Below are 24157 nucleotides of genomic sequence, written 5' to 3' on the forward strand. Positions count from 1 at the left end.
ATAGGCAGAGCATTAATCGTGGGGGCATCGAAATCCGATAAGCGGTAGCCTGACCATCAGTCCACAGCAGGTCGCAGCTAGGGTGCAGAGTCGCGCAGGCGCCAGGGGTGGTAAAAGGTAGCTGATGAGCCGTGACTAGCACGTTGGTAGATATGCGACGTCGATAGCATAGGGGTGAAGACTGTATAGGGGAACGAAGTCGAGGAGCTGCAGGGTGGAAAGCGGGCGCGAGGACAAGTACCCCAGATTTGATGTCCATGTCAACTCCTTGGCGGGCACATGTCAGAGCCGCCCTGTTTAAAGCGGCGTCCAGCCTTCAGCGGAGGGCGGGGGCCAACTCGGTATTGCTGCCTCTCTCGCTTGTTTGGATGAGTCTCACGGACAGCTAAATGGTCACTTGAATGATGGACCTGGCCGTAGATGTATAGGCATTCTTCGACTACCAGTGCGACAGTGCGCTGAGCCTGAGGTACCTGGTTACAGATCTGTCTCCACTGATCAGCGGTGATAAAGCAGCGACGCAAATTTTCTGAAACGACGACAGAAAAGTTGCCGTCATTCACTGCCTGTCTCAACGACGACAGTACGAGCGAATATGGCACCACCTGGCCGCCGTGGAAGGCAGACACTCAGTCAAGGCCTCGACAGAGAAGTATGTATTTATAGCTTACGACACGTACCAAAGTTGACGATTTCAGGTCCATCAGGTGGTGCGGAAGATCGTGGACGAGCGGACACAGTTCGAGGACAACTTCCGGCCAACTTGTGTCGCGGTCTACGATGAGATCCGGCGGTCAAACTCCAGTCTGAATCGAAAACCCAGAAAGCTGCTTGAGGATTCGATCGAGCGCGTGATTGAGACTATCCGACAAGACGCCGCTGATACCGACTCTGAGGCGTACCTGGAACCCGACCTGAGGCCTCAACCTGCCGCCAGGCCAACGTCTAACGGCATGAACCGGTCAATTGTCGCCGCCTGGTCCAGTGCCAACGGCACGGGGGCGTCTACGCCCACACAACAACCGGCGGAAGAGACGACCGCCAAGCCTGCCACAGCTAATACCACCGAACCTCCACGCAAGAAGCGAAAGCGAGCGCCCGAGGTCAATACGAGTCCCCCGACTCATGTCAGCGTGGCCGATCTTGGAGGAGTGGACCCCGTCTTGGAGCAGTTTGCCGACCTCCTCACCATCCCACTCATGTGTCCCTCGGTCTCTAGTGTTCAGTCCGTTCGAGGTATCCTCATACATGGTCCACCCGGTTGTGGTAAGACTACCATAGCCAATGCCATCGCTGCCGAGTATGGAGTCAACTTCATTGAAGTCTCCGCGCCCTCCATCGTCTCGGGCATGTCTGGTGAATCCGAAAAGGCGCTGCGAGAGTGCTTCGAGCAGGCCAAGGCTGCTGCCCCCTGCCTACTGTTCCTGGATGAGATCGATGCCATCACGCCAAAGAGAGAATCGGCCTCGCGCGAGATGGAGAAGCGGATAGTCGCCCAGTTGGCCACTCTCATGGATGGCCTAGACCCCAAGAAGAACGATGGCAAAGCAGTCATTGTCCTTGCAGCCACAAACCGTCCCGATTCCCTGGATCCCGCATTGCGACGAGGTGGCCGCTTCGACAAAGAGATCAACATGAATGTACCCAACGAAAGTATGCGCGAACAGATACTGAAAGCGCTGACCAGAGATGTCGAGCTCGGGCAAGACGTTGACCTGAACGCCATAGCAGTTCGCACGCCCGGTTACGTGGGCGCCGATCTACGTGACCTTGTCTCGACTGCTTCTCATACTGCCATCAAGCGCTTTCAAGACTCGCTCGCCGTCGATGCCGCCGCCAGCGCCGCAACGGAGACCAAAGTAATTGCAGATCACCCCAACGCTATGGACGTGGATCCGTCCAATACCCAAACCACCCAAGCGTCCACCTCAATCGAGGAAATCTCTCCCGGCACATCGAAGCTCAGGACCATGATAGCCTACCTCCGTACGCACCCCCAGGATAACGCCCCCATCTCCGTCACACACGCCGACTTCCTCACCTCGCTCCCCAAGGTCTCCCCTTCGGCCCTTCGCGAAGGCTTCGCCACCGTGCCCTCCACAACCTTTGCCTCCATAGGCGGCCTCTCGCCTACCATCGCCTCCCTCACCGAATCCCTCATCACGCCCATCCTGCGGCCCGAACTCTACGCCGCGATGGGCATCACCCCCTCCTCGGGCACCCTCCTCTTCGGCCCCCCCGGCTGCGGCAAAACACTCCTCGCCCGCGCCATCGCCAACGCCAGCCACGCCAACTTCATCTCGGTCAAAGGCCCGGAACTCCTCAACAAATACGTCGGCGAATCCGAGCGCGCCGTGCGCTCCGTCTTCCAGCGCGCCCGCTCCTCGGTGCCCGTCATCATCTTCCTCGACGAGCTGGACGCCCTGCTCCCCCACCGCAGCAGCACGACCTCAGACCCCTCCTCCCGCGTCGTCAACACCATGCTCGCCGAACTCGACGGCCTCGCCGCCTCCCGCGCCGGAATCTACCTCATCGCTGCCACGAACCGGCCCGACATCATCGACAGCGCCATGCTCCGGCCCGGCAGACTCGACTCCCTCATCTACATCCCCTTGCCGGACGCCACGGGCCGCGTCGAGATCCTGCGCGCCCTCACGCGCGGCATGCCCGGCCTGCATTGGGACGACGACAACAGCAGCCCGACCGCCGAGCGTCTGGCGAGTGTCGCGAGGGAAGCGCATGGCTTCAGCGGCGCGGATCTGGGCGCCCTGAAGGTCAGGGCTGGGTATGCGGCGATCCGTCGGCTGACGAGTGCGGCGGCTTCGTCGTCGCCATCGTCGACACCCGCGGTGATCGATGCGGGGATGGCGGCCGCGGCGGGCGTCACGCCGGAGGATTTCGAGGTGGCGCGGCAGGAGGTGCGTCGCAGTGTGAGCGAGTCGGACATGCGGGAGTATGAGAAGTTGCGGAAGCGGTGGGAAGGTGGTGTGCCTCAGGGGTCGTGAGGTCCTGCTAGACAGACCCTCTCGTGGGGCGTTGTTTATAGGTTTAGCGAAGTTGGCTTAACTATCGATCTCAGCTTAAGACTCATTTGGATCGAAGCTAACAGCGCCGTATACTAGCCTGCCGTTAGGTTGCTGAAGGAAAGCTATAGGAGCCAGCGGTCTACACAAAGTACTGACAACAGGACGCAAGACATTTCTGCGTTCATGTTCAATGACTAATCATCCGCTGATTATACAAAAAACGAAGGACTTTTAATGATACATCCAGTGAACCCCTGCTCTCAAGCTTGGAGCAGTACGCTGCTAATCCATGATTCGTCTTGCACAATCCATGCTTTCCTCATTCCATTATTCCCATAGCCAACTGAATGACCAGCTGTCCGGGACTGACCATGATTGGTACTAACTAAATTTTCATGTTGCTGATGTAAAATCAAACACGGCTAGAACGCTCACTGAATTTCCAACTCCCCCACACGCGTTTTCGCTGTGGCTCAATGAGGGCGGTGCATTAGAGCAAATCTGCTAGATCGCGTGCTCTCGGACGAGGTCCTAGACGCGTAAGATCCTGCCGAGCTCGACCGACGGTGCTTCTTCTGGAGTTTCCGTGGTCTCCTCTTCTGGTTGGTGTCGTCTTGTCCAGCATCTGGCCAGATACCCACGACTCTGATCTCGGCTTCTTTCTGCAGAGAGCCGGCGGGCAGGATCTCAAACCCGTCATTGACCTTCCGCGTGACCTTGTTCTCAATAGACACAGCCTCATCACCTGCAACGGCGGTGGATAGAGTGGTATCGGAACACAGAGATGGCGTGACAACGCTCTCATCAACGCTGATATGTCGATATATATGCTCATGCATTAACTCTTGTGTTTTCTCGCTCCATGCCGAAGGGCAGAGCTTTGCGGGCGGACGAGCTTCGACTTTGGCTGTCTGGGCCACGGCGGGTGATGCTGTGATGGTCTTCAGCTTTTGTGCCTTCGAGTTGCTCTGGCGAAGCTGCTCATCTGATGGCCAAGATACAGCGCGAGAGGGCGAACCATCAACCTCGTCACATTGACAATAATCAGTCTCGACTCTAGCGTTATCTTCAGAATGCGGTCGTATTCGTGGGATCAGCTGGCCCTGCTCAGCTGAGTGCAGTCTTCGATGTGCGTTCATTCGGTCAATGACATCGTGATCGTTCGCTGGAGGCTTACTGGGCGTCTTTGTGGGGCTGGTCCGACCTCCGATAACAAATCTGCGGCGACGATTCTCGGTCTTGCAGGAAGAGGGGTGTAGACGCAGTTTCGGTGGTGAGTCTGATCGGAAGGTAGTGTCCGCTGGGCTGACCGGCCCGTCTATAGCAGACATCGTCAGCAGAGACTTTGGTGGTATTCAAGCGAACGTACTGAGCAAGCCCTCGGCTTCTAGACCAGCATAACTCGAAGCATGTTCAGATCTTGCAGATGGTCGGGAGTAGCTGATTGTAATCGATTTCGCTTTTCCTCGCTTGGGCAGAGTGGCAGGTGATTGTTCGGTTGGTCCATCGAAAGGCATTAGCGGCGCGACGACTGGGAACAAGTTAGAAAGAAATCGGTGATGAGTTGAAGACTGACCCGCAGCATCATCCGTCGACGTGGGCTCAGTTATATCAAGTGGCGGTATTGACGATACTGAAACGTCTCTCTTTGAACGGCGAAGCATTTTGGCGGGCTGGATCAAAGGACTCCTATTCCTCGATCGTGGCCCTTGCAAAGGCGTTGCTGTGTGAGCATTCCAGACGCCTTCGATCGAAGGTCCCCCATCGAGTGCTTTGACGCCAAAGGGAACTTCTGTATTCTCGTTGACGCGTATGGGGATATCACCTCTTTCAACCTGAGGTTCCACAATTCGTTCGAACCTGAGCAACCGTCTGCAGTTCATGATCTTGACGGTAGCGGCGACGAAGGCGACAATGACGAGGAAACCACCTAGGACCTAGAACTGTCAGCTGTCAATCAACATCAGGTTTGGTAGATTGTAACACACGAAGCTCAGCTTCGCCCAGCTCGGCCATGGTAGAAACAGCACATCAGCAATAGCCATGACCAAACGATGAGACGAAGGACAAGGGTTATTGAAATAATGGGAAAGATATCAAGACTGGCCAACCCATAACTGGAGCACGGTATGGACGTAGAGCAGGTGGGAAGTGATAGTGGCAAGCTTGGCTGTGGACGGCCAATGGTGTACGATGCGAATAGTGTGCTGGTGATGCAGGAGTGATGGCGCTGCCGGGTAAGGCAAGTGGTGATGGCGTGGCGCAATAGTAGAGGATGAATGTGGCATGAGCATGGAAGGATGAGTAGGTGACACCAGCGAGGCAGCCATCGAGGCAACGGGAAGGCACAACACGTACTTACCTGCAGTGGCTGCCACCTCCTTCACACTGAACCCACAATCTCTGACGGATCAGCAGTCAACTCGATCGATTGGTATAGCGAAGCTGGCCAAAGGAAAACAACAAACCAACATGATGGGTTGCTACAACTCATTTGAAGGCCAACTGCAGCGCAGGCTCTGCAGCATTGGGATTGTGACTGGCAAAGAAGGCGTTGCCCTGTTGCCTTACGACTTGGCTCCCTTCTCACCTATATGTAAACACCAGCTTCCCGCAAGTCTGAGTAATAGCATTGGACGAGGAGAGACGTGTCTCTCGCTTGCATGCGCCGAGCCAGGGGTCTGCATCGAGACTCGGCCATGGCCCTCAGGATGCGAGTCAATTTTGGGATTCCGATTCAACTTTACCATGGCTAACATCGGCAAGCTGCATGTCGTGCGACAATGATAGAGAAATTACTGAACACAACTGTTGTTGAAGTGGGCTGCCCGTGAGCCAAGATGCTGGCAACCAAGATGCCGAAGTCTACGCGTCATGGCTGGGCAGATCGTGGGGGGGATCAGTATAGATCGATCGACGCGGCTCTTGGGCAACGGGCGCGAATACGGACTACCCCAGATTCTGCTCGATTGGCTCAGTGGCAATCGCGGTGGTCATGTTGATGCTGTGTGCTTTGTTCCGGGTCACCGGGCTGCAACATGGCGACGAGTGATGCCCTTGCAACGCGACAACATCGAGCGACTGTCCACACCTTTAAGAGAAAGCCCCGACCACTGGCATAGAGTAAGCAGGCTAAGGGGGCCGCATAAGCGAGACGCTGGGACCCGGTTGGTGGGATGCATCATGCCTCCATGCTCAGTGTATCCAGGCCTTCCGGTGGTGGTTCAGCTGTGCCGACCCACGAGTCTTGGGCGGTTATGCGTCGATTTGTCTGGGCTCTCAGGTGTTATGCAAAGATGACATCGGCCGCGCTCCTTCCGTTAAGTCCTTGCAGATCGCAGCAGCGTAGCTGCAAGATTTGATGGAAATGCGCTGCCCAACACCAACCCTGCTTCGCTCACTCCACCACCGCCCACCTCTGTATCCCCACTACACACGACATACGTCCCTTTGCACTAATAGACCGCTTGCATCTCTTCCTCTTAAACATTGATCCTCACATCCCAAGGGCATATCATACCCAAACATAGTACAGCATGCCTCCGTTTCGCCTACCCTTCACATCCCGGAAAGGGCCCATAGTCAACGGTGCCGAGGTCAACGACGAGAATGCACGTCCGGCGTCTCACGATGCGCAAAGCACAAACAGCCCATACTCGAGCAAGCCATCACTGGCATTAGGTGTGAAGGAAAAGAAGGCAGAGCCCAATGAGTTCAAACTAAGCTGTCTGCGCCGAGCATCTCAGCCTGGTGTCCCGCGCTGACTTGACCTAGCTGTCGACGTTAACGGCCAATACCTACCTCCGTCGCCAACAGAGAAGCCCTCATTCTGGAGCAAATCCCCTTCGACTACCTCCAATCACCGGAGTCTGATTGGCGACAACGAGCCTTTCTCCATATCGCGCGAGTCTTTTGATTCTTACAGACGGTCCTTCGTATGTGCCCCACCATTGATTCTCTTTGCCTCCAGACTGAAACGGACAGGACATTTCCGGGCGGTCTCCAATCATGCATGCCGACAGCTACACCTCGCGAACGTCTCTCGACTCCCGAACCTTCCACTTGTCGCGACCTGCATTGAATGGCCAGACCTTCGATAAGCCGGAACCCGTACGGGATGAAGATTTCGATGATGTCAAGCTTAATGACGAGGCCGCAAAGGCTCAGCCAAAGAAGAAGAGCTTTCTGTCCCGATTCAGTGAGACCAGCAATGATGCCGTTGCAGAAAGCAAGGACGGTAAACATCATTTCCACTTCCCCGGTCGAAGACGAGGTCAGAGTGGCTCTGGCAGTGAGCTGGGAGAAGTAAAGAGACCAGGCAGTCAGGGCCAACCCAAGCCGGAGGTCGCTGTGAGCTAAAGGCGGTCTATACTACAGTTTCTTGATGTCTGTTACAATCCGACTATGACGAAGTGGGAGTTCCGGTACGGGCGGACTGCGCAATGGAAAAGGGTACGAAACATGGACCAGGATATTGATGATGTGCGCATCCGGCCGGCGATGATTCGCAGAGCAGAGCCTACAAGTGCCGGTCACTGTACTAATTATAATGAGCATACGGTCACGAGATCGAGTCGACTCGCCGATGTGGAGTGTCTATTATGAGATACCTCTCAACCCAAGTCAGGTTCACCAGCCCCAAGTGTGCGCAGCTTCTCGGGCCATACGGACAATAGTGCGATACCTCATCTGCGAGAAGGTTCAAGCGATGCACCAGCAGACTGCGAGGCTGCATAATCTCGAGCGGCTTCGGGAAGTACGAAGCGATGGGCAATGAAGCCTAGGTTATGTCAAAGCGTGGTTTTCGAGTTCATCAGATGCTGCAAGCCTTCATGATGGCGTCTCAATGGCATATCTTTGTCTGTGGCTCCTAGCTCAACAGTCAGAGAACATTGGGGGTTTGCTTTGAAGAGTCTTGGGCCTCATGGCACTGCAACACGCCCATCAATTTATTCAGCAGCACGATTCGATTGCCTTCCAGCATCTGTTCCAATTTGGCCCTCGTACATTAGATCTGAAGAACATCCATAACTGCTGGACAATTATGTACTTGCCAAAAGGCGCAACGACGCACATTTCCGTGACAAACGGAGATGTACCCAGATCCAACTTACATGGTTTTATATTCCTGGCAAGGCAACCATCCCTCTTCTTCGTATCCACTCTATCGACCTACACCCAGCCCGCGCTAGCAGACCACGTCGACACCCCATTTAAGCCCCTCACATATACGTCAGTGGCATGTGCGGGCAGTACTTTCATGAGAATGACCATCTCTGCCACTAGCGCACCGAACGGCACCACTGCCATGCCAAAACACGAAGACGACCCGGCGGCAGCACCCAATAATGCCATCAAACCTCCAGCTGAATCCCATCTTCTCCACCGCTCCTTCCACGACCACCCCACTTCCGTAACATCCACATCCAACCTGGTCCTCACGCTCTCCAACGGCACCAAGATCCTCGATGGCTGCGGCGGCGCGGCCGTGTCCTGTCTCGGCTACGACCCGGCGTACATCCAAGAGATCTCCGCCGCCGTGACCCAGCAGCTGGCCTCGGTGCCCTACGTCCACACGCTGAGCTACACAACCCCCGTCGCCGAGGAGCTCGCCACGCACCTCCTCTCGCACCCGGACGGCAGCGGGCGGCCCAACGCTCATGGTCTGGAGAAGGCGTACTTCATCGGCAGCGGCAGCGAGGCGATGGACGCGGCGCTCAAGTTCGCGCGCCAGTACTGGTTCGAGCTGGGGCGGCGCGAGAAGGTGCACTATGTGAGTCGGCGGCAGAGCTACCACGGCAACACGGTGGGCGCCATGAGTGTCAGTTTCAACGTGCCCCGGAAGGCGCCGTATATGGATGAGGGGTGCTTGCAGGTCAAGAACGTGAGTTGGGTCGCGCCCGCGTATCAGTATCAGTATGCGATGGAGGGGGAGGGTGAGGAGGAGTACAGCGCGAGGTTGGTGCGGGAGGTGGAGGAGGAGTTTCTGCGGGTTGGGCCCGAGAGAGTTGTTGCGTTCATCGCGGAGCCGATCGTGGGGGCGACGAGCGGCGCGATGGTGGCTCCTCGAGGCTACTTCAAAGGGGTGAGAGAGGTGTGTGATCGGTATGATGTGCTGTTGATTCTTGATGAGGTTATGTGCGGTATGGGCCGGACGGGGACGCTGTTTGCATTTGAGCAGGAGGGGATCACGCCAGATTTGTTGACCATGGGTAAGTGCTTGGGGGCAGGGTTTGCGCCTATTGCGGCGGTGTTGGTGGGCTCAAAGGTGGTGAAGGGCCTGAGGGGTGGCAGTGGGAATGTTGCTCATGGCCACACCTACCAGTCTCATCCTGTATCATGTGCTGCGGCATTAGCCGTGCAGAAGATTCTGCGCAGAGACAATCTGATTGCTCGAAGCAAAGAGATGGGAGTCGTTCTCGAGAAGCTCCTCAAGAAGGAACTGGGAAATATGAAGTATGTGGGCAATATCCGCGGCCGTGGATTGTTTTGGGCCGTCGAGTTTGTGCAGGACAAGCAGACCCGAGAGCCGTTTGCGCCTGAGAAAACGTTTGGACCACGCTTCCAAGCAAGGGTGTTTGCCAAAGGCGTGGCAGTATACCCTGGAGCTGGAACGGTTAATGGTGCTAAAGGTGACCACGCCATCGTATGCCCGGCCTATACTGTCAAAGAGGAGGAATTGAAGGCTATCATTAAAGTCATGAAGGAGGTCTACCTAGAGATGGAGCAGGAAGTCGATACTAGACAATAGACAATAGGCCAGTACCAAGGTAGACAGATCTTCGACCTCACGGCACGTTACTCCCACTGTCGAGCCCGTACCTTGTCGTTTCCGCCAAATGCGAAGCTCGTAATTGGCTCGAGCAGCCTCGGCCATCCCAAACTTGGCCCACCAACAGGGACGATGATGCATCAACAGCCTTGCCACCAGGTCAAACTTCCAGCTACGTCGTTGGTGTCGTCGAATCGTTGGTACCGACAACTTTGAGCTAGCCTGTTGATGATGTCTGATTGATGATCTCAGTTGCACATCTGATGACTTCCACGGAGCAGATGTTGCTGATGCCACAACCACTCTTACGCCGTGGCCTAGCATCCCCTACCCAAGCATCGAGACCCCGCAATCATGAACTCGAGTGTGCCTGATTAGCAGCACCTGGAATATCGGAGGATAAAATGAGAACTGCTCACACCGGAATGGCCAAGTTCCAGACCCGCAGCTCACAAGCTCGATGCGGGAGATCGACCTCCGCACCACCCTCGATGTCTTTTACCACAACGGCGAGAACAGAGACACTTCCATGACGATTTCGCCATGGAGCTTTTCAGTTTTTGTCATGTTCCGCCCGATGGGGCAATGAGCTCTCCCAAATTGACTTCGAGCCTCACTTCTTGAGCCATCTGCTTGCACATCCGGACTTGCGGGTAAATTCCAACACGAGCTACCCAATGCTACCCTACTTCGAGCATTGTGTCCATTCCATTTTGTCTTCGCATGATCAACCTACCCGACGAGTTCGAACCGTCTTAGCTCTATGCAAATGATGTGATTGCCGCTGTGGCGAAGGGCAGAAGAGCATCTTTACCGCTTTCTTGCCGTCCCACTTCCGAAAGTTGCAAGGATGATAGGTGATACAGCCTGAGCTATCTCTGGTTCCTGCGTCATCCACTCCTCATCTCGAAAGTCCGAGGATGGAGACAGATTCTGGCGTGCCTGTGCTGTGCCGGCTTTGCGTGGATCGACTGATGGAAGGCAGGTCATCTCGTCACCTCGGCGACCTGCCAATATTTATAGCTACCCAGCTGCGCACACTTCCGGTGTATCTTTCTGGCTTGAACAAACTGAGCTCAGGTACACCATCAGTATGAAGATTTCCTCGTACGCAGCTCTCGCCCTTGCGGTGGTGTCAGTCTATGCACGCAAGTGCCAGAACATTACCGTCTCGGTGTCCATCACTGCCCGCAACGGCGTTTTTAACGTGCAGCCCACTCAGTCCAACATTGAAGTCACAGACTTTGTCCTCGACGGCACACAACAGGGCCATAACGCCACCGCACAAGTCCTCGAAGGCTACGCAGACGTCTCGGGTACTTACAACCTGGCCACTACCTACTGCACTCCAGATAGCGGACCAGGCAGAGCAGTCCAGCTCCTAACCCACGGTATCGGTTTCGACAGGAGCTACTGGGATCTGTCGTACAACAACTACAACTACTCCTACGTAGAGCAAGCCCTCGCAGCCGGCTACAGCACACTTTCACACGACCGCCTTGGCATCGGCCAGTCCGCGCGCGCCGACCCCATCCAAGACATCCAAGCCTCCCTGGAAGTCTCCGCCCTCATCGCCCTCACGAAGCTCCTCCAAAACGGCGGCATCTCCGGCGTCAGCGAGACCTACTCCAAAGTCATTCACGTCGGGCACTCCTTCGGCGCTGTGCAATCCTACGCCCTGACGCGCGACTACCCTCAACTCTCCTCCGGCCTCGTCCTCCAAGGCTTCTCCCAAAACTCCACCTTCCTCCCCTACTTCCAGCTCGGCGCCAATTTCGTCGCCGTCCAAAACACGCCCCTCGCCTCCCAATACCCCGCCGGCTACTTCGCCGCCGGCGACCCTTCAGGCGTACACACCAACTTCTTCGCCCCCAGCGACTTCGACCCCGCCATCCTCGACCTTGCCTACTCCACAGGGCAGCCCGTCAGCCAAGGCGAGCTCCTCACCATCGGCGGCGCCGCCACGGGCGTCAACACCTTCGCGGGCCCTGTCCTCATCATCACGGGCCAGCGCGACGTCCCCTTCTGCGGCGGTGACTGCCTCCTCACGGGCGACCCCAGCTTGTCCAGCATTCCTGAGTCGAGCAAACAATACTTCCCGAACGCCAAGAACTTCGAGGTTGTGATTGTCCCCGGCGCGGGCCATGGCTTGAATCTGCAGTATACCCACACGCAGACGTACAGTGCGATGCTGGAGTTCTTGAGCGCCAACGAACAGGCGGGTCCCGTGAAGCGGACGTTCCGCGCTTGAGGAGAAGGAACGGGAATGAATTGCACATACCAACCTTCCTCTTGGGTTGAAAGAGCTGGGGCAACGAATGTGATGTTGTTTAGACGCAGACTTGGATTCGTTCAGGGTGCTGTGATGCCCAGGATAAGCATAATGAATCATAATGATGATGCACTCCACCGTTCTGTGCGACAGACACGGACCTTATATTCTTTTCCCACGAACAGATGTGGCTTATTCAGAGCGATGCAAGAATGGAACGGAGAAGGCTGGTTAGTATTCGTAGCAGCAGTTAGTCTGCACGCTCCTTCTGTGTCTGCACTTTCCTATTCCCCCGCAAGAACACCCAGCTCATGACTCTCAGCAAGAAGAGATAAACCCAAAGCTTCCAGCCCGTCGCATGGGCAAAGTCGATGACCCACCGACTCATCTTGCGCGTCTGCTGTGCCCTCGGCATCGCGTCCTTATCGTAACTCTTCACTGCCCCCTCAAACCCGGTACTCGTAGTCAGCAGCGCTTCTGCGAAATCCCACCCATCATTCAATGCCAGATTGGCGCCATTTCCCGCGAAGGGGGATACCGCGTGATTAGCGTCGCCCAGCCAGACGACGTTTCCATCTCGCTGGACATGGTGGGCGAATGCTGGCCGATCCATCGCGCTCAGCTGCATCAGGGTCGCGAGATTGGTCTTGTCGACCAACTCGTTCACCGTGCCATCAAACGACGACGCGAGTTCTTTCGCCTTCGCCATCAGCTTCTCCAGAACGTCGTTGCTCATCGGCCATCGTCGATCCTCCACTCGCTCCTCGGTATAGTAGCTCAAGCTCCATAGAGCGCTCGTGTTGTCAACTGGGCTCACGAACAAGCCTGTGCCCGTACCAGAGATGACAAGCCCCCAGCAAGCTCTGATTCGTTGCGGTACATCCTCAGGCGAGGGAAACTGTGACACGCCGCTAACAATCGCCACACCTGCATAGTCAAGACCGCCGGCGCTCGCGGACGCATTGTAATGCCGGCGGATTGTTGAGCGAGCACCGTCTGCTGCTATCACGATGTCGGCCCGCAGAGTCTCGCCCGATGCAAGCTGCACCTGCATAGTAGCACCTGCGGTATCGGTCTGTCCGGTGCCCAGGCTCGTCTCCCTTCTCGTCGAAGGTTGTGGCCGCACGCCAATGACTTTCGTTTCCCACCTCATGTCTATCAAAAGTCCACAATTCTACACGCTCTCCACCAAGACGCTCTGCAGGGCATTCCTCCGGATCCGACAACCCATCACACGACCTTTACCCTCCTTGCTTTCCTCATCTTGGGAGCGCAGTTTCAAAATCTCCTCCCACCCATCCTCCCAGCCATTCCCGTGCCGCAGGCTCGGTACACTGCGCCAAATACAGAATCCTGCGTCGCTGGAATCCTTGACGCTCTGAACGCTCTGCTCATGGATTGCATCGTACAAGCCGAGACGGTCTAGGACCTGTACACCCCGCGAGCCTGGGTCAGTACGGATCGAGAGCGTGTAGCCTTGTCGAGAACCCGCTCGGTCGGCCTTGGAGTCGCGCTCCAGGACCGTGAGGCTTGGGGGAGGGAGATGTTGCGGCCAGAGCTTGCTCATTGCGCAGATCTGTATGGTTGGGTAAGCATGAAAGTCGGGAGAACCTGGTTGCCCCAAAAGCAGTAGCTGGATTGCGGAAAGGGCTGGGGTGCAGGGAAATGATTGGTATTTTTCAAAAAAAAGTTGCCTTACGAAAGACAAAGATGCTGGACCTGCGCCGATGCAGACGATGTGCTTGTTCGATAGCCAGTGCTCTTGGGGTTGCGCCATGTTCGCTGTGCAACAGTAGTGTTCACGAGCCGGTGTCAGTCAGGACCGGTGATGGTAGACGCGTTGTCGGCCGAGGGCCCTAGTAGACTTTTTGCTTCAGAGCTGATCTGTGTTTGTCGTCTGCACCGCTTGGCTGTATGGATACTCTTCAGAGGCCAGGCTTGCGTACGCTCCTGCTCGTTAGCATATCGCTGGACAGCGTTGTGAACTTATTTGTAGAGCTTGAATGGATGATATAGCAATCATGATAGTAACCCAGCCGTTGACCTTTGCGGAGGGCGAGAGATCACAGCGAAGGTTTGATCAAGGGCACGCGCCAGGCAGCCACCCTCGACGCCTTGGAAAGCGAATACGATAGCTGTGTGACGCACCATTGGCCGTGGTTGTGAAAGTAACGAGAACTTGCTGGGATACAGAGTATATTGTTCCTGCCCATGCTCGACTTTCGAGATCATGCGAGGCAACGGACTGCGAGAGAGCTTTTCGGCGCCGACCTTGAGCACCGTCTGTCGCCGCCGCCCAAATTGGCACGATTGAGATGGTTGGTCTCGCGTTGTGAAGAATCGTGGCAAGAGGAGACACTCGTGTATGTAGTGGCAATGCTCTTGCCACGAGGGTTGCGTAGAGAGCATGGATGCGTTGGGAGATGAAAAGAACAATGTGAGCCTTGGGACGGAGTAGGAGTTTTATCATGTGGTGTAATAGACGTATTACTGCCCCTTATTAGTCCCGTACATGGAGCCCGGACAGCGCCAACGGCCTGCCCCGGGTATCTCAGATCTGCCGTTGAAGCTCATGTTCCCTGCTTGTGGCAAGTGTTGACTTTCAAGAGTTGACGATGTGATACACCTTGTACTCATAGTAGTGCTAGTATAGAAGTCTAGCGTGCGGCTCTTCCGCACAGCCCTTAACGCCTTCAGCCTCTATCTCCGACGTTGCACAATCCACCAACAACCAATAACATACCCATACCCACCACTCCACCAGACGCTTCGGCCGACTTGGAGACAGTCGAGGCCTTCCACCAGCACTCTGCAATGGCTGACTCATGCACAATGGACTAAACCCCGGGCTTCGCTTAGCACCGTACTGGCCGACCGGGTTGCCTGAGGCTGCGAGCCCCCTAATTCGACGATGTGTGGTCAGGCCCGGATCACCTGAAGTGTACATGTCTTGAGCGCGTCTCGCTTGTGGTGTGACACGGAGCCACGGAGCTAAGTCGACTGGCAACAGCCTTGAAAAGCCCTGTCGAGATGTGAGGCATCGCATATATAAAAGGTGGACAAGTCCTTCCATGGACGACTATTCCACGTAGTACCCCATCCTTCCTCACAGCCATATCCGAGGCATCTCCAGCTCCAGCACAGCACCACCACACAGCTCTGTCCAACCCACAACACAACAGAATCAAACCATGGCCCCCCAAAACATCCTCATCACCGGCTCCAGCGCCGGCTTCGGCGCCGCCCTCGTCCACCAATTCCTCTCCGCCGGCCATAACGTGATCGCCACCTCCCGCAACCCAGCCCGCACGCCAGACCTCGTCTCCTCCATCACCTCCCACCCCTCGGGCCGCGGCCGCTGGCTGACCCTCGACGTCACCTCGCCGCAGGAGACCATCTCCGCCACGATCCGCGAAGCCGAGTCCCACTTTGGGCCGTTGGACGTTGTGATCAACAACGCGGGCTACAGCGTGTTGGGCGCGGTGGAAGCCATGGACGAGGAGAAAGCCCGCGTCCAATTCGACACGAATTTCTGGGGGCCTCTCAGGGTCATCAAGGCGGTGGTGCCGGGGATGCGGGAGAGGAGGAGGGGCACCGTGGTTAACGTGAGCAGTATTGCCGGCCTGCAGGGCATTCCGAGTACGGGGATCTATGCGGCGAGTAAGCACGCTTTGGAGGGTGAGTTCTTCAGTTTCCTCCTTTTTGTTTCCAGCTGTTCCACAGAGTGGGGCGGGGCAAATGGATAGAGCAAGACTTCCATTTCCGGCCCCCGAACCTCGAGTGTGCGGGCTCTGAAGCCGAACCCAAGTCATGCTACGAAGAGCCCACTTCCTTGAATCCCTCCACTAACGCCATCTCAACCATAGCCCTATCCGAGTCCCTCTCCCTCGAGCTCGCGCCCTTCAAGTGAGTCCCCCGCCCGGCCCTTGCACCCATCATCCCAAGTCAAACTCCAGACCTGCACCGTCTCACCCCCGTCTAACATCCCCCGCCCTAGCGTCCGCGTCCTCCTAATCCAACCCGGCGGTTTCCGCACCAACTTCCTCAACCCCACCACCTCCCTCCAAACCCTTCCTTTTCCTCCAGCCTACACCTCCACCCCGCTCCACACCGCGCTCGACCGCTTCGCCGCCTACGAAGGCCACCAGCTCGGCGACCCGGAGGAAGGCGCAAAGAGGATCTATGAGGCCGTCATGCAGGAGGGGATGTGGAAGGAAGTCGGAGCTGACGGAAAGGGGTGGTTGAGGTTGATGATTGGGAGTGATGCGTGGGAGAGGGGGACCAAGGCGTTGGAGGGGAAGTTGGAGAATATTAGGGGGTTGAGGCGCGTGGCGGCGAGTACGGATATTAAGAAGTAGAAAGGGGGAGGAGGAGGAGGAGGAAGAAGAGGAGGAGAGGGAAGGAGGATGATGGGACGCGGGCGGAGGCGGAAGAGGAGAGGTGGGAGCAGAGAGATTCGTGAGCTCTTCGAGGGTCGTGTGTCCTGAATTGATGCCCCCTGGTGTCCTCCCGACTGTGTCGACTCTGATGTATGCCAGTGTGGTCTTTCTCGGTCTGTCTTTAGAGATCTCAACGCCGTGCGTGCCTGTTGCTCGTCCGAGCAGGCCAGGGTCTGTAGCACCCTATAACATGCCATTTGCTTGATTCCCATGCCCTTACTCTATACGCCTTCTCTGGTTCTCATCTCGACCAAACAATCTCAATCCGCACTCTGTTTCCCAAATACCAACCCCCCAAAGCCACCCCACTCGGCCGCCCAATGGTCCTTCAGGTAATTATGCCGCGGTACCCAGGGTCCGCGATCGCCACCTCTAGGAAAGCAGCCCTTCTCCCTCGCCGCCTTGAGATACGTGCTATTGATAGCGATGTACGGCACATCCTTGACCGTCCTCTTCTCCTCCTCGCTCAAACACGGCGTGACACTGGTGGCGCCCCGCTTCTCCACCGCGGCGATGATGCGCGTGAACAGACGGGACGTGGCGTCCGCGCCGAGCGTCCACGGATGGTCGACGTAGCCGATGACGATGGCCAGGTTCGGCACGTCTTGCACCATGGTGCCCTTCCAGACGAACTTGTCGTGCACGTTGACCTCCTCGCCGTCGACGAGGACCCGCGCGTGCCCGCCCACGTTGATCTTCAGGCCCGTGGCTGTGACGAGGATGTCGGCTTCCACCAAGCGGCCGTCCTGCATGCGCACGCCGTGCGGCTCGACGGACGCGATAGGGCCTGTTACGATGTCGGCCTTACCGCGGCGGAGCGCCTCGAAGAAGTCGCCGCCGGGGCAGATGCAGAGGCGCTGCTGCATGGGTGTGTAGGTGGGGGAGAAGTCCTTTTCCATGGTGAGCGTGGTTTCTTTGGGGAGGAGTTGTGCCGTGGCTGATTTGAGGATGTTGCTGGCTCGTTGCGGGAACCACCAGCAGAGCTGGATCAGGAAGAGGTTGAGGGCGATCATGCGCCAGCGCATGATGCGTTGGGAGATCCAGGAGGGCAGCCAACGGCGGGCTTGCGCGTTGAACCAGTCCTGCAGCGGTGGGGTGAAGAAATAACCTGGAGAGCGTTGGATCATGGTGACTTTTTCGGCGGTTTCGCTCAGGGTTGGGAGGAGGGTGACTGCTGTGGCACCGGAGCCTATGATGGCCACTTTCTTGTCGTCAGTGGAGAGAGAGGTGTCCCAGAACTGCGGATGGATAATGGTGCCTTTGAAATGTTCCAGGCCAGGAACGGTGGTTTGCAAGGGCGTATGGTAGTCATAATAGCCCGTACCGAGCACGAGATAGCGCGCATAGTAGGTCAATTCCTCCTTGCCATCGCCTTCAGAGTCAGGCTGATCTGCACCTCCGCCCTTGACGACGGTCGCCTGCCACCTCTGTAGATCGGACTTCCAGTGCAGCTCTCGAACAAAATGCTGGTAGCGGATATGGCGATCTATGCCGAATTTCTCGCATGACTGATGGAGGTAGGACAGGATGGCAGGGGCGGTGGCGATTTCCCGATCCTCATCCCAAGGATTCCATGGGAAGCCAAAGGTATAGAGGTCACTGTCGGATCGGAGGCCGGGGTATTTGAAAAATGACCATGTCCCACCCAGCTCGGAGCGCGCATCGAGGATGGTGTACGTGCTGTCCGGGAAACGGGACTGAAAGCGGTAGGCAGCATTGATGCCGGACTATGGGAGTATGTCAGTCACTATGAGGGTAGTCAATTAAGCAGAGGCAGAGAACACGGGGGCGGAGAGAAGCGAAGATGGAGTCCCCAAAGTAAATCCATGGGTCTTGGCCGGGAGCGGGAATGGGAACAACACTCACAATGCCAGCGCCGATGATCAGGCAATCGACCGCATTGTCGGAGGCCATTGTGGTGATAAATTTCAATGACCAGAGATGTGGAAGACTCAAGGAAGTGGCATGAGGCTCGGGCGGTCAAGGCAAAAGGCGAGGCGTAAAATTAGGGGGTCGTTGGGAGCATGTGGAACCGAAGACATCAATACGATGGCGGACATTCAACTCTCCTGACAAAGTACGAGCTACGGCATGAATCAGTACGAAGAATACGAGCATCTTGTGCCCTTCTGTATCGCAGCCTCGGCTTCTGCATCTTCCAATTGAGTTAATGGGTCGAGGCATAGATCCTCGGCTTCATTCGTTCTTCTGCCCGCTCGCCTCCATGACGGCATGCGGCATGTCCATCGAGGACTATTGTTCAGTTGAGCGACGGAGGTCGCACTCAGATACGGACAATATGCCCAATCAGCACCGGGCCTGCGAATGGCTTTCCCTGCTATTTGCCATTGCACTGTTCTCGAGCCACTCTGTTCAGAATTATGTGTTGAGGTCGAACTCGATATATACTGGTCTCGCAAACCTTGTGTCAACAGTTGCGACGTTGAAGAATCCGTACTCGCTTCGATCTTGGCCACGATGCTACTGGACGCCTGACTCTCTATATACTATACCTCGACCGCCTTGCCGCTTTCATCGACCAAGTGTGTATCGACCTTTTCCGGACCACCCCCGACCGCTGTGCAAATGACCCGACTCACGCCGTTCTTCAGCGTCATGACCGTCTTGCTCTCGAGGCCGCCTGTCTCATTGGGCTTGATGGCGGCACCAAACTCACTATCCCAGCCCGCGACATTGGGTAGATGATTCTTGAAAACACCAGCCACTTTGTGCGAGTCTTCTTCCACATAATAGATCACAGCATTTGGACCAGCGTCGAAAGTGTAAGCACAGACTAATTTGCCGGCTTTGCGGTTGACTGTCTCAACGGCATTAATTGCGGCTCGTGAGACGTCCGTAAGATATTGGATCGGAGGCCAGGAGTCCAAACAGATGGCGTGGAAAGAGTTCGAGTCTTGCATCGTGACACGTGCAAACGTCTCAAAGTCCTTGTCATGGATGGCCTTTTCGATCTCCGCCATGCGTGCTGGCACAATGTCCTTGAATCGCGCCGGAGCAAGACTTGACGTGGCCACCGTAGTCTGCATACCCGCGGTCGAAGGCACTCCTTTCTTGTCCGCACTGACCACGAGAATCAATGCGCGCATCTCAGGCCAATGCGAGACCGGTGCCACCTCTTCTGCCAGACTATCTGAACCATCTTCCATGGTGCCTGATCTCCACGCCACATAGCCGCCCATGACGCTTCTGCATGCCGAACCAGAGCCTTGTCTCGCGATCAGAGAAAGCTGTTGAGGAGTCTGTGGTAGCTCGTAGAGGTCCGCGATCGAACGCACCAAGGCGGCAAAGCCAGCTGCCGACGAAGCCAATCCGGCAGCGGTAGGGAAGTTGTTGGCCGACACAAGCCGGAGGCTCATTTTAGATAGCTTGGGCATCGATGCATCTTTGGCTTCTATCTCCTCACGCAGCTGTCGCAGATTCTTCAGGCATGCTTGTGTCCGTTTTGACGACTGAATGTCTTCTTCCTCGCCGTTCAGGATCAGAGAGTCGGGTCCGGAGTAGGAATCTGCACAGGAGGCTGTGGTGAGGGTGCGTAGAGACTGTTGCGACAATGTCACAGACAGAGACGAGTTTGTCGGTAGGTTGAGAGTCGTGTCTCGCTTCCCCCAGTACCTGTTCTGGTCAGTGGTTGTTCATGAAGTCCTCCGTTGAACGTTGCGGCGTACCTACTTGATCACAGCAATGTTGACAGGCGCGGTCGTGGTGGACCGGTATACTTTAGAGTCTGACATGGTGCTTCAGTCGAGCTCCGAGTCGTAGCACAATGTTGGCACCGTGCTCGAACTCTGGTGGCCGCAGAGAAAACCATTCATTTCACCGCTGCGGGGAGGGTGCGCGTCGGTTAAATTTCGGTGATGCGGAAATATACAGACGGACATGATGCACTCCAGATTTATGAGCATCATCAACTTTGACGCTCTTCCGCTACACTACGAGCACCGCCATCATGGGTTGGTGGAAAGCTGACCCAGTACCTGCGACTGAATCCCCGACACAACAACCCTCGTTTTCGCCTCCCGCTCAACCCGCCGCTCGTCCTGTGGCGCCCACCTCCACCTCCGACGAGTCGGCCTGCCCAGTAGACCCGAAGACCCGAGCGTTGTGGCTACAACAAGCGCAAGCAAAAGCGCAATCACAGGCTCAAGAGAAGACCACCCTGCCACCCAATCATCCCCCGCTCCCTCCAACCGCCAATGCCTCCCTCGCCTCCAAAGAATGCTCCTCAACTCGTATAACCGGCCAGACTGCGGCACCTCCAGCACCGACCTCCAACTTCAAGACACCCCGCCCACTATCTCAGGAGCGAGAGGTCTCCTCAATACCCCGGTCCTCAGCCACGGGAACAACTGCTCTGCCCGCCAACAACGAATCCGAAACCGGCCGCCACTCCTCCGGCAACTGGATCTACCCGTCGGAATCCCAATTCTTCAACGCCGTCATGCAGAAGCAAACCGCCTCCGACCCCTCCGCACTGCTTTCGTCCATCGGCCACATCATCCCCATTCACAATGCAGTCAACGAGCGCGCTTGGACGCTCATCAGGTCTTGGGAAGGCGGCGCCTCGGACTCTTGCGGCGGGCCGAAGCTGGCCAGCTTTGCGGGCAAGGGGGCTGGTGCGAGCACCCCTCGAGCCAAGTGGAATACGTGGGTGATGGGCAAATTGGAACCTTTTGACCGCCATGATTGGGTGGTGGAGCGATGTGATGGGCAAATGGTGGAATATGTCATTGACTTCTACCAAGGCAAAGGCAGCACCGGCAATCCCAATGATCAGAATGTCAACTTCTTCCTGGACGTGCGCCCTAAGCTGAATAGCTTTGAGGGCGTACGCATGCGTGCCGAGAGGATGTTGGGGCAGCGGTAGTGACGTCGGCAAGACATGATCTAGACTGTTCGCTGAACGGTCCAGCTGCATTCTTTGCCGGCCAAAGCATCGTGGCGGTCCGCCATCGTCCTGAACAGAGCCAACACGCTCACATCGGAAGGACACACCCACGGTGCGGGCTTCAGGGTCAAGGCCAGTGAACCGTATACGCCAATCCAAGACATATCACGCCCTGTCGGCCTGCAGCACGAAGTCAGGTCATCGCCAACAACCCGCCCTCAACCGCCTCTCACCACCCTCTCGCAGACCTCTCGCGCACAACTCATCACAATCCCACAACGAGAACCAACCGAGCTCCAGGTCAAAAATGCCGTCTCAGAGCAAAAAAGCGAACCGAGGCGAGATTCGAACCGCGCCCTTGGATACCCTTCTCGCCGTGATGATCCAAGTTCGCCATGCCTGGTCACAGCGGTTCAGGTACCATGATCCACCGCCACTTCAAGGGACGATTTTTCCTTTCGATGCAGCACCTTTCCCTCGCTCTAATTCAGCAGTCTTGTCTATCTAGCTTATGCAGTCCGGCAGACTGGCAGACTGGCAGGCGCAAGCAAGCAGCAATTGTACCATATCATGACATGTATAGTGAATACAGATGTACTATCTATTCCCCACTATTGGATCAGGGGCTATTAGAAAACGAAGAGACAGCGTAGTAAGTTCAAGTGATTTGCAATAAAGGTAGTCATCATAGTTTCATTCTCCTTTCCTTCCTGGTAGTAGAAGAAAGCAGGCCGCATCGCTACATGTTGTTGGCTACAAAGTGTCCTGCAGTGGGCTTCCTATGCCTGACATCCGCCGCCGCCGCCGCTACAGCGATGCGCCTGCTTTGTAATTCGATCGAAATGCTTCTCGATGTGTGTTGGGGTGTGGTATCATTAATGCGAGCCCGTGTCGAACCGTGAAACCTTCCATATCCCACCCCTCCCAAACCCCCCATACCCTGCCCCCGCCCCGCCCAAGCTAGAAAAATGAGTGCTGGAAGAAATGCAAAGTGTGCTTGTTCCGGCTGTGAAATCCGGGTACAATATGATAGAGCAATATTGACATCTGCGAATGCTGAAAGTTCCGTGTCGTGCGAGGTCGTGTCATGAAAAAGTTCCGCCATGATTCCTGAAACGCCAGTCTCTGATGTAAAGGTAATGAAGGTTCATATTGTTCGTAAAGGGAGACATTGGTCTTGGAGATCCAATGCAGGAGCATGTTTTTACCACATGCCGGTCCGCATACTCGGTTGGTCGAGTCCATATGTTCCGGAGAATAGCTGCTGTCGAAGACTGTTCTGCTGCTCCGTACCGCCCGAGTGGCCTGTGCGGAGCCAGCCCAACGCACCAGCCAGTTCGCCGTATGCATCCTTGAGCAACCCACCGCTCTTCTCGTTGTGCAGCCGCAGCTTCTCTTCCCAGCCATTGTATTGTAGATGCATGCCACCGCCCCGTTTGCCGGATTCTTTGAGGACGGTGACCCATGCACGGGAGATTTCTTCATAAGCATTCTGCTTAGAGATGTTGTATTGCGGAGTGTCCCAGTCGGGCAGGTTATGGATAATCTGTGTGACGCCGTGAAGATATTCGAGCGAAGTGGAGGATTGTAGTTCGTTGGGTGGGAGGAAATGTGGTGTAAAATCGGCTAGGGCTTCGAGAAGGGCATGTAAATGGATGCGAATTCGGTCGTATGAGTAGTCGGATTGTGGATTGGGGTCTAGAGGAAAGGAGTCCATCAATTTGTTGTAGTATTGCCGTAACACTTGCAGTGTACTTTGTATGCTAGGCCGTGGACTAAGCAGGACGACCTCTTCTTTTAAGTTCGGGTTGCGGTTGACCAACGAACTGAGGACAGAGCGTAATGAGTCCTTATCGAGGGTCTCGAGTAAGCGATCGACGGTGAGTGGCCTGCCAATGACATCGGCTCGAACTCTTTTTCTTGAGGTGGGTGTTAAAGCATTAGGAAGACGGGCATTTGAGAGACCAGGAGACGTAGTCATCTCATCGTCGCGGTCGGGTGAGGGTGAGGCTTTCCTCTTGCGGGGGTTCTGCGTAGGCACTGCGGGATGGTAAGCTGGTAAGCTCCGGATGCATACTAGAGCGGACATACTGGATCGAGTGGGAGAAAGGCGGTGCTGGTGGAAATGAGGAGGGAGAGGCGTTGGAGCCAAACTGTTCATCGTGGGTTGAAGTGCCGGAGCACGGTAGTTGGGTTGGTTTCAGGACAATGGCGAGCCGGGTGTGGATTTCTCGGGCGATATTTCTGACAGATGGACAAAAGAGGGGGTGATGAGCGACCTGAAGAGAACGGTGCAGTTTGGACAGAGGATCTCGAGCTTAATAGGACGCAGCAACTGGTGTAAGGTGGGTGATGGCAAAGAGTGCGAGGTGCCAGTGATCACAAGTGCAGTTAGCCTTCGACCAGGTGGAGTTTCGGTCTTGGAAGCGGCGCTAAGCGAGACCATTGGTCAGCCTCCAACGACATCACTTCTTTGTTTCTCTTGTTGCTCCTCTCCTTTATTGTGACTATCGCTGGTGACAGCCGACACATGTCTGAGTGACTGCCTTTGAAGTCACCCCAATCATCTGGTGACAGCGACGAAACGACAGAAATATTGGGGTGAACTAAGAGGATCCAAATGTCCTAATTGATTGAGAGCTGTAAGACCAAAGGTGGAGCTGAGACTTGCGCCAGCAGGCAGACCGCACCAGAGAGCGTGTAATACGTCAGTTCATCGTATTACTGCCTCAAGAACTGCAG

General features: G+C 55.9%; 12 protein-coding genes across 12 annotated transcripts; 6 read left to right on the forward strand and 6 right to left on the reverse strand.

The window, feature by feature from the left end:
- Positions 1–595: 595 nt before the first annotated feature.
- On the forward strand, positions 596–3005 carry HMPREF1541_00416 (uncharacterized protein; the record flags this gene model as incomplete). Its single annotated transcript, XM_008712722.1, has 2 exons — positions 596–652; positions 699–3005. 2 exons carry the CDS (start codon positions 596–598, stop codon positions 3003–3005), a joined length of 2364 nt encoding a protein of 787 aa, XP_008710944.1.
- A 494-nt stretch (positions 3006–3499) lies between these two features.
- HMPREF1541_00417 (uncharacterized protein) lies at positions 3500–5042 on the reverse strand (the record flags this gene model as incomplete). Its single annotated transcript, XM_008712723.1, has 3 exons — positions 3500–4344; positions 4396–4963; positions 5013–5042. 3 exons carry the CDS (start codon positions 5040–5042, stop codon positions 3500–3502), a joined length of 1443 nt encoding a protein of 480 aa, XP_008710945.1.
- Positions 5043–6562: 1520 nt separating this feature from the next.
- Positions 6563–7385, forward strand: HMPREF1541_00418 (uncharacterized protein; the record flags this gene model as incomplete). The annotated part of the gene is made up of 3 exons (XM_008712724.1): positions 6563–6752; positions 6801–6961; positions 7011–7385. The coding sequence occupies 3 exons, from the start codon at positions 6563–6565 to the stop codon at positions 7383–7385; spliced, it is 726 nt and encodes a 241-aa protein (XP_008710946.1).
- A 907-nt stretch (positions 7386–8292) lies between these two features.
- HMPREF1541_00419 (uncharacterized protein) lies at positions 8293–9777 on the forward strand (the record flags this gene model as incomplete). The annotated part of the gene is made up of 1 exon (XM_008712725.1): positions 8293–9777. One exon carries the CDS (start codon positions 8293–8295, stop codon positions 9775–9777), a length of 1485 nt encoding a protein of 494 aa, XP_008710947.1.
- Positions 9778–10891: 1114 nt separating this feature from the next.
- HMPREF1541_00420 (uncharacterized protein) lies at positions 10892–12049 on the forward strand (the record flags this gene model as incomplete). Its single annotated transcript, XM_008712726.1, has 1 exon — positions 10892–12049. The coding sequence occupies one exon, from the start codon at positions 10892–10894 to the stop codon at positions 12047–12049; it is 1158 nt and encodes a 385-aa protein (XP_008710948.1).
- Positions 12050–12320: 271 nt separating this feature from the next.
- Positions 12321–13223, reverse strand: HMPREF1541_00421 (uncharacterized protein; the record flags this gene model as incomplete). Its single annotated transcript, XM_008712727.1, has 1 exon — positions 12321–13223. The coding sequence occupies one exon, from the start codon at positions 13221–13223 to the stop codon at positions 12321–12323; it is 903 nt and encodes a 300-aa protein (XP_008710949.1).
- Positions 13224–13244: 21 nt separating this feature from the next.
- Positions 13245–13637, reverse strand: HMPREF1541_00422 (uncharacterized protein; the record flags this gene model as incomplete). Its single annotated transcript, XM_008712728.1, has 1 exon — positions 13245–13637. The coding sequence occupies one exon, from the start codon at positions 13635–13637 to the stop codon at positions 13245–13247; it is 393 nt and encodes a 130-aa protein (XP_008710950.1).
- A 1624-nt stretch (positions 13638–15261) lies between these two features.
- HMPREF1541_00423 (uncharacterized protein) lies at positions 15262–16428 on the forward strand (the record flags this gene model as incomplete). Its single annotated transcript, XM_008712729.1, has 3 exons — positions 15262–15748; positions 15937–15976; positions 16068–16428. The coding sequence occupies 3 exons, from the start codon at positions 15262–15264 to the stop codon at positions 16426–16428; spliced, it is 888 nt and encodes a 295-aa protein (XP_008710951.1).
- A 341-nt stretch (positions 16429–16769) lies between these two features.
- HMPREF1541_00424 (uncharacterized protein) lies at positions 16770–18423 on the reverse strand (the record flags this gene model as incomplete). The annotated part of the gene is made up of 2 exons (XM_008712730.1): positions 16770–18236; positions 18376–18423. 2 exons carry the CDS (start codon positions 18421–18423, stop codon positions 16770–16772), a joined length of 1515 nt encoding a protein of 504 aa, XP_008710952.1.
- A 593-nt stretch (positions 18424–19016) lies between these two features.
- Positions 19017–20261, reverse strand: HMPREF1541_00425 (diphosphomevalonate decarboxylase; the record flags this gene model as incomplete). Its single annotated transcript, XM_008712731.1, has 2 exons — positions 19017–20142; positions 20200–20261. 2 exons carry the CDS (start codon positions 20259–20261, stop codon positions 19017–19019), a joined length of 1188 nt encoding a protein of 395 aa, XP_008710953.1.
- Positions 20262–20476: 215 nt separating this feature from the next.
- HMPREF1541_00426 (uncharacterized protein) lies at positions 20477–21394 on the forward strand (the record flags this gene model as incomplete). Its single annotated transcript, XM_008712732.1, has 1 exon — positions 20477–21394. One exon carries the CDS (start codon positions 20477–20479, stop codon positions 21392–21394), a length of 918 nt encoding a protein of 305 aa, XP_008710954.1.
- Positions 21395–22619: 1225 nt separating this feature from the next.
- On the reverse strand, positions 22620–23576 carry HMPREF1541_00427 (uncharacterized protein; the record flags this gene model as incomplete). The annotated part of the gene is made up of 2 exons (XM_008712733.1): positions 22620–23455; positions 23507–23576. 2 exons carry the CDS (start codon positions 23574–23576, stop codon positions 22620–22622), a joined length of 906 nt encoding a protein of 301 aa, XP_008710955.1.
- Positions 23577–24157: the final 581 nt, after the last annotated feature.

The sequence above is a fragment of the Cyphellophora europaea genome (genome assembly GCF_000365145.1).
Source record: "Cyphellophora europaea CBS 101466 unplaced genomic scaffold supercont1.1, whole genome shotgun sequence".
In the NCBI taxonomy this organism is placed as follows: domain Eukaryota; kingdom Fungi; phylum Ascomycota; class Eurotiomycetes; order Chaetothyriales; family Cyphellophoraceae; genus Cyphellophora; species Cyphellophora europaea.